General features: G+C 40.6%; 1 protein-coding gene across 1 annotated transcript in view; it reads left to right on the forward strand.

Annotated features, from left to right (window-relative positions):
- Window positions 1-688: 688 nt before the first annotated feature.
- TMEM206 (transmembrane protein 206) overlaps window positions 689-8,304 on the forward strand; it is a 16,522-nt gene continuing 8,906 nt past the window's right edge. Inside the window, exons 1-4 of the mRNA XM_009875474.1 lie at window positions 689-785; window positions 2,440-2,649; window positions 4,697-4,851; window positions 6,231-6,373. Of these exons, the coding sequence (XP_009873776.1) occupies window positions 746-785; window positions 2,440-2,649; window positions 4,697-4,851; window positions 6,231-6,373 (548 nt within the window). The 5' untranslated portion in view covers window positions 689-745. The remainder of the gene's footprint in view (window positions 786-2,439; window positions 2,650-4,696; window positions 4,852-6,230; window positions 6,374-8,304) is intronic.

Raw genomic sequence — 8,304 nt, forward strand, 5'->3', positions numbered from 1 at the left:
CAGCAAAACAAGAAAACATCTGGTCTTCGTTGCTGTTTTAGAAACACTGGAAGCCTAATTAGTTGCATAACCACTAATATATAATAATATGTACAGTGAGTTAAAATAAGTACCAGAAATTTGAGGATGTTTGACTGTTGTCTCATAATGACCTATGTGGCCAAGATTGCATCTGAGTTACTTGCCCTATTACCTGCCAAAATGCGGCTCCTTCTTTTTGCACCTCTTTATTAGGAAGTGCTAATGCTCTGTTTGCTGGTATGTGCTGTGGTTTGCTTATGCTTAAAAATATGTTCTTGAGTGACAGAATGAAGTTCCTGCTTATTTCAGAAAGTATTTTCCTAATTGGGGGTTTAAAGTGAGCTGAACTTGCCAGGTAAACAATTACTTTGATCTTGAAAGAAAAGGTGATGCTATTGTTGAAGCAGCAGGGTGGAAGTAGGTTAAACTTAATGTGCTGTCTTTCTCTTTTTGCCGTGTGCAGGTCACTTAATTTTTAGCTGTAGGTCTACTTAAATGTGCCTTTTGTCTTGTGAACAAGTTGAACAGATATTGGGTGCTCTTGGACTGGGGGGCATGTTTTTGTGTGTTTGGTTAGTTGGAGCCTTTTTTATTTGTACCATAGAAATTCCAGCAATTGCACGTTGAGAGCATGTTTGGAAATTGAACCACTGTTTTAACTACACAGCTGAGTGAAGATGTGGAGCGAGTATCTGAAAACCCAACAGATGAGAGAGAAGGAGAGATGGAAGTTGAGGAAGATGCCAGCTCTATTATTTTACCAGGTGAGAACCAATGACCTAGGAATTAAAATTTTTATGTACTGGATAATCTTCTGTGTGAGGGCTTGGCAGTTTCTGCGTTGTTTTTTTTTATTGCACTTAGGAAAACAAACAAAATGCTAAATTACTTATTTTGGGGGAATAAGTACTGTTGGAGAGCCAAGGAGTTTTTCCAAGGAGTGAGATGGGAACATTTCTTTGCCATGAACTGTGCTCAGTCAAAGAAGATACGACACATCTGGTTCTGAGATAGCTTAGTATGTCATCTGCTTTTGTGTTGCATCTTACCTGAGCTGCAGTGTCTGTGATGGGAGTGGATTGCAGACAAACCTTGTTCCAGATTTACAGGAGCAAGACGCAATATTGAACAGATGTGCTTTTAAATGGATTTTAGTTAGACTGTTTGGACCCACTTTTGGAAGGTGCGGGGCAGTGTTAAATGGGCAACTCAGGTGCAGGCAGGAAGGTAAGCCAACCTGAAATGAGTATTGCCTAAATGCTTTGCAGCTGTTCAAGGCATCGATGTTTCAATAGTGCAAATTTATGCATGGTAATCATAGAATCATAAAGGTTGGAAAAGACCTCTAAGGTGATCTAGTCGTGTCCTAATTTCCCTGGCTGCCATCTCCTGGCATTTAACTTGGGAACATGTGTGTGATCCTGACCGTTATGTGTTCAGTGGGATTTACGAAAAGGCTGGTGTTTGCTGCAGTAAGGAACAAACACCAAAGCATAACATTTGAAGGGCAGAGTGTGGCGTTGCCAGAGAGAGCCCAGCTCATTGAATTACACCACACAGAAGAGGGAGCATAAAATATGCCTAGTTATCTCTCTTCATATGCTGGGTTTTAATGTTCCTTTGGTGCGTTCAGCTGTGTATTGCTTGGAACGAAAACATGACATGTAACTTGAGCCCATTAACTTTTTCCTTACAAATATTGCCAAAAGAAATGGCAAATGCAAGGAGAATGGGGAAAGCATTGTCTGTGTGTGTGTGAGACTAGTGTGAATATCTTTAAAGAATAAGCTCTGAAGGCAAGGAGATTGTGAGAGAATTGGGTTGGTCTTTTACTAGCTGTAATGGGAAGAATCCTTTCCTGAAACTTTACGTAGAACGCACAGAGTTATGAACCAGAGTCTAAAAATGAGAGGTCACAAATACCTAGTCACTGCTACCATTGTGGAGATGCAGTGCAGAGAGCTGTGTAAGAACATCAGAATATTACATCTCTAAGCTGATGCGTATGCTGAGTGTATAAGAATCACTTAAGACTGGGAGGGTGGAAAGGAGTTGTTTTTTTCTAGGAGGAAAGATTGACCATCAAAAGACTTTTTTAATGAACTTTGAACTTTGTTTTGGGGTTGTCCTTCTTGAAAATAAACTTTGTTTCCTGCCTGCTGTGTCCTTAAGCAGAGTGCCAAGTTCAACACGTGAAAAAGAGTCACAACCTTTGGATGATTATGCCTAATGCTTGAAAAGGAAGCATCTGTCTGATCATCAAAACCAGCAGTAGCTGTGGGGTTTTTTTTCTTTTTAAACAGGCTGAGTTTGAGGCTTACTTACCTCTCAAGCGATTGATTTTTAAATGAATACTACATGAATTCAGCCCAAATATCTGTATTTTAAAGTCCTAATCCATGTTCTATTTGGTTCCAGATAGTGAACTGGGTACCAGTGCCCCTTCTTTGCGTTTCAGCAAGACCTGCCTAAAGAATGTTTTTTCAGTAATTCTCCTGTTTGTTTATCTGCTACTCATGGCTGTAGCTGTGTTCCTTGTCTACCAAACCATCAGTGACTTCAGGGAGAAGCTCAAGCACCCGGTGATGTCTGTCTCTTACAAGGAAGTGTCCTTGTATGATGCACCTGGTAAGACTGGTAACAAACAAAATGGGACAAGTTGTTGTTGTTCACATTTATGTTAGATTGTTTTAAATTTTCAGTGTTGATTCTCCAGGACCCAGATTGTATATGATGCTTTGACCCAGGTCTTTCACTTCCTCTTTTGTAATCTGTTATGTTGACTTTGCATGAAAATGTTAACGTTGTAGGGGAGATTTTGGGGAGCTTTCGTACCAATCACATGAATGACAGTAGCTGTAGAGCATTATGCGAGATTTGATATATAAGAAGTATTTTCAGACTCCAGAGTGAGTCCCCTCATAGGGGAAAGAACATAATTCCTTACAGAAATATTCCCGAAACTGTATTGTTCTAACAGGGTAGCACATAGAATGTGTATCAGGACCTCAGTGCTGCACCAGACAGTGAGATAGTGTTGATAGTGAAGAAGGTGGATTTCTTAAACCAACCACAAAATAACCACAAAGCCACTTTCTGCTTCTGTTCTGCATTGTTTACAAGTCGGTATTACGTCAGTAGGCAATGAAATGTTGTGATGTGACTGCAGGGAACAATGTTGGCATAAAAATGCAGTGTGGCATCAGAAAACTGTTTTGCAGTTTGCAGGAGGGATTGCACCACAGATGCATTATTGAATTATGAGTTCTGTCATTATTATTTTTTTAATTATCCAGTAACCATTCATAAATAGAGCTGCCGTAGCAGAAGCAGCTCAGACAGTCATAGGTCAGTTTCCAATTGAAAAATAACACTTTTGTTTGAAGTGTTACCACACTTTACAAATAACCACTCCAGTAATTGTAGCTAAAAGGTGAGTATTTCAAGTTGTTGCTGTATTCCTGTAATTGTTTTTCTGTACGGTCAGTTAGGCTTAGCTCTCTAAGTCGGTACTTACTTTAAGAGCATATGGATCTGACTGTAAGAGCAAGCTTTTCTTTTTTTTTTCTTCTTATTTTAACGTGAGCTTATCATACAGCAACAGGAAGAAAATGTCATTTGAAGCAGAGCAACGTACATATAAATTAGAGGTATTGTTGGTGATTCCTGCAGTATCAGAAAACCTAAATTAATGTAGCCCTTTACTTCATCACTCTATTAAAGCAATGAGATGGCAAGTCGCAAGCGTGGAGCTCCGAAGGAAGGGATGAAGCATTTTTAGACTGATACACGTTGACTGCTTTGACATTTGGATGGGTCGTCTCAGTTGTGCAAGTTAATTGTACCTAATAACTCAAGCCTTAACCATTTTTTGGTGGTTGATCTAGTTTATCTTCAAACAAGTTTGTTTCCAACAATAAATGTGGCCTGGGTGACGTGACAGGATTTTGGGGTCTGGGCATTGTATTTTGCGAGCCTTCTACAGCCGAGGTGACTGATGTTCTTTTAACGGTTGGGCTGAAACGGCAGCTTTATAGTACATATGAACTTCCATACAGGTGAAGCAGCAGCCTGCCTACCCAAAGATAGAAGTAATAAGGGATGGTAACAGTTGGTACTTGTTTGATGGCTTTGATTTTTATCGTGGCATCATATTCAGTGGGCAGATGCTAGATGTTCTGAGGAGCATCTTTTCACTTTTATTAGATGAGGCAGTGATCTTTGATCTGTCATGTAGAGTACATACTTTATGTCCAATTAAAATATGACCTATTAAATGATAGTATCTGAAACCAGGTACATGCTGAAGCATTCCATTGACTTCAGGAGCCTCCTAACTTAGTTCATACATTTATTTCATTTGGGACGAGAGGGACCGGTAAATTAACTGCTGGCTTGTGGGAAGACTAGGGAAACTTAGTAGCTCCATAAACCTTGAATTGCTGTAACAGAGCACGAACCCTGATTTTATTTTTTTAACGCATTGTGGGGGTTCTGTCCTGATGCAGTGGGCACTTTTGTCCTGCTCCAGAAAAAGGCTCAAGCGTGTGGTTCAATTTGTTTTTGCTGGATCTTGAAGGTGGGTCAGTATTCTGTGGGATTAAATCTCAGAATGAAAATTCGTGTACTTGAGAAAGAGATCAGCTCTCTTCAATGTTTTTTTCTCCCCAAACAGGTATTGCCTTTTACCCAGGCAAGGCCCAGCTGCTTAGCTGCAACCATCATTACTATGATCACATTCCACCTCTGATAAATCCAGGTCAGCCGGGAGTCATTGAATGCACTACCCAGAGAATCAACTACACAGATCCTTTTACTAATCAAACTATGGTAATAATAACATAATAGAACCAAGCTTACACAGTGGGGGTCTTCTGCTTGTAATGGTATTTGAAAGTAAAAATATTTACTAAGCACTGGGAAAAAAATCCTTGCTTCTAGTCTTTTTTTTAAGCCATCTGTCCTTTTGTTTTCGGAAATGTAAAAGACCTCAGTCAGTGTGTATACATGTTATGGAAGATCAGCTGTCCTGTGCATGTGTGAACATGAAGCAGACTCCCGGAAATGATATATTTAGCTTTGATTGAAAGCAGTAGCGGTTATTCCATTAAAGCAGGACAGGTTATTTCCTTTTGTGTGTTTGCTGGGAATTACATACTATTTTTGTGAGAGCCAATAGGATGGATACATTGAGCGATAATCTGTTTTAAATTGCCCTTAAAAATACAGGGAATCTAGATTCAGTATAAAAAAATGTTTAGAAAATAAGGTATTAAATATAGTCATTTGTATCTAAAGTGATCAGTCAGATTCTTGTTAAGGTAACTAAAGGTGAACAAACAATGTAGGTACCTGTTTGGTGACCTTATTTTCTTTTTATGTTTCGCCTTTTGTCTAGTCAGCTTCTCTTTGGGAAGCAGATCCTTAGCATATTTGAAAGTAATATCCTAGGTGCAAGTCTGATATAATTTCTGCCACTAATATGCTCTTTTTGCATGTTTTAACAAACTAAGAACCTGCATTTTATGCTGTGTGGTAGGTTCATTGAGAAACTTGCTGATCCAATAGGCTCTGGTTCTGCAGTGGCACTGAGGAACCACGTACTACCCTCTTCAAATTAGCTGAGCCCTTTTGCGAGGAGCACCTTGCTCTTCCATGTAATGCTGGCACTACTTCAAGTTGTATTCTGCCTGCTGTAATTTTTTGTTGTGCAGTTTGGGGTTTTTTTCAGCATTTTTTTGTGTTTGCGTTTTTTTCTTCCCAGCGGCTTATATGGGAAGCTGGGGGCTGTGAAACTGTTCTTCTTTCTCAGAGAGAAGCCTGATATTCTCCACATCAGGCTTCATATTAATTTGTCTCATGTCCGGAGCTGAAAGTTCCTGAGCTTTAACGGTCAGAACGGTGTTGGTTGTCCTTCTGCAGAATGCAGGATACAAAGCCTTGACTTGTAATTCCACGTGCATACAAAGGACTGTGACAGACATAAAGCAGATTTCTTAGGAAGACACTAAATCTCGATGTAAAGGCTTCATTTTTTAAACTAAAAGGAGGGATTCAGTTGGCATCTTGGATATTTTAATAGACCTGTGCTTAGAGTGGCCAAGAAAATCCTGGTGTGTATTAGATTTCTATAGAGTATTAGTGACAGATGGCAACACGAACAGGAAACGCGGATTCCTGTGCTACTCTCTCCGTCTGTTTGCTTACAGAAGTATGCTTTGGTTGTTCGAGGCCCTCGTGATGTGAAGAAGAAGGAAGTGGTGTTTTTGCAGTTTCATTTAAATGGAACAGACCAAGATTTTAGTGCCATTGACTACCTTCTGTTTTCTTCTTTCCAGGAGTTCCTCAACAGGTATGTAAAGGGATGAGCCTGTAACTTGCAGTGCTTTTTAAAAAAACCCCAGGCTTTTATAATATGTCTTTTTAAAATTTTTTGTTTGTGTTGATGCACTTTCATACACTACTAATCTTACTTTTTAGAAAATTAATTGAGGACTTTTTTCAGTGACAAAAGCTGTTCTTCAGCTCTGCTTCAGCCATTTGTTGCTGCACTTTCTAGAGGTTTGAAGTTTGTGCTGGTTTGCTGCTACTGTGTGTGATGAAGTGTGCCATCCTGGGCGGTGTGCTCAGGAAGTGCATTGAGAACGCTCATGGTTTTGCACCTTTTTTTTAGTTGGGTTTTGTGGGGTTTTTTAAGCAATTAACAAGTCATTTCTTGGTATTACTAGCTTTATCCAAGATTCTAAGGCATGATGTAATTTCATAGATGGATTTTTCAAAATTACTTCATATTGGTTTGGCATTGGTAGCATTGGAGTGACCAATCAGCTTCCAATTTTTTCTAACTTGAACAGAAGTGGAATTAATCCTGTCTTGAACTTTCTTGAAAGCCCCACCCTTTTTCCTGCCTTGTTAGAATAAATTCCATACTTAACTGTTTAATTTTTGCTTTAAATTGAAGTTCTGTTTTTATCTCTGTGATCCAGATTAAAAGCTAGACAAGCAATATTAGTCATAGTGAGACCTAATAGAAAGCCTTAATTTGGTAGTAGTCAGATGCTCAGTGATAAAGGGACAAGGGATAAAGGCCATATGCAGAAGAAAATTAGGTGAGGGAGGGGGATAGAAATCACAGATTTTATCGTAACTGAGCATTCTCAGAGGCATGGACATGATCGTACTAGTGCTTTTCAGATGGAGCAAAGACCGGAAATGTTCTGGGTGGTCAAAACCCGATCACCGGAATTTGCATTTGACAAAGCATTTCTACTTCAGTGAAGGAGAATTCTGAAGTCATTAAGTACTTTCTGTAGCTGTAATAAAATACCTCATAAAATGCTGATGTTCTGGGTATTTTAGGCACTGATATTTCAGGGTGAGAAAATACCAGTTAAGAGGAGGGATGTAGAAGGTGCTGCTTGTTCCTACCGTGTCATTTTTTTCTGGCTTTGCAGCTTATGCTGCCGTTAGTGGTATGTGCAGTGGGGCCGATTCCAGCAAGGTGCACAGCGGTTTCTGTCCTGTAAGACACGAGCACAGGCTGAGTCTGAAAACACAGAGCAGAAGACATGGCTGGTTAGCTCAGTGGTTTGAGCATGGTGCTGGCAACAAGGATCAACACCGAGGTCGCGGGTTCGATTCCCGCTCGGTCCCCCGTGTGTTGCCTGGTCTAGTCGAGAGGTGGCGTCCCTGCCCAAAACAGGGAGGTTGGACTAGATGATCTCTAAGGTCCCTTCCAGCCTAGGCCATTCTGTGATTCTATGATTGTGGTGCATCTTGTTCCTGGCTCTTTGCAGAATGAGTTAACTTACCAAGACACAGCTTGGTCTTGAATACTCATGTCTTGGAAGCCACATTTCTGTGCTCATTGTATCAGTTTGCAAAGAAGCCCTTTTAAAGAGCTGTTAACAGGTACGTTCTACTTAAGCTGGCAGTGTTTCTGCAAGCAGGCTGCAAGTCTGCATGCCACTGTCCCAAATGCTGGTGTCACGTGCTGTGCAAGGACAGGGTAGGTGTGCAAAGCAGCAGTAAGCAGTATTCCAAAGGTCCTAGCTTCAAGGCTGTGTTTGTGCCAGTGTAGGTGAATCAGTGAGAATCACCTGTAAGCTGCCTGGGAGAAACCTGGATGGGCAACCTCCTGCCTCCAGGGTTGCCAGATCAAGCCAGTTAGATGGCAGAAATGACCCCCAAAGAGATCATAGAATCATGGAATGGCCTAGGCTAGAAGGGACCTTAGAGATCATCTAGTCCAACCTCCCTGTCATGGGCAGGGACGCCTCTCAA

The sequence above is a fragment of the Apaloderma vittatum genome, unplaced genomic scaffold (genome assembly GCF_000703405.1).
Source record: "Apaloderma vittatum isolate BGI_N311 unplaced genomic scaffold, ASM70340v1 scaffold5998, whole genome shotgun sequence".
In the NCBI taxonomy this organism is placed as follows: domain Eukaryota; kingdom Metazoa; phylum Chordata; class Aves; order Trogoniformes; family Trogonidae; genus Apaloderma; species Apaloderma vittatum.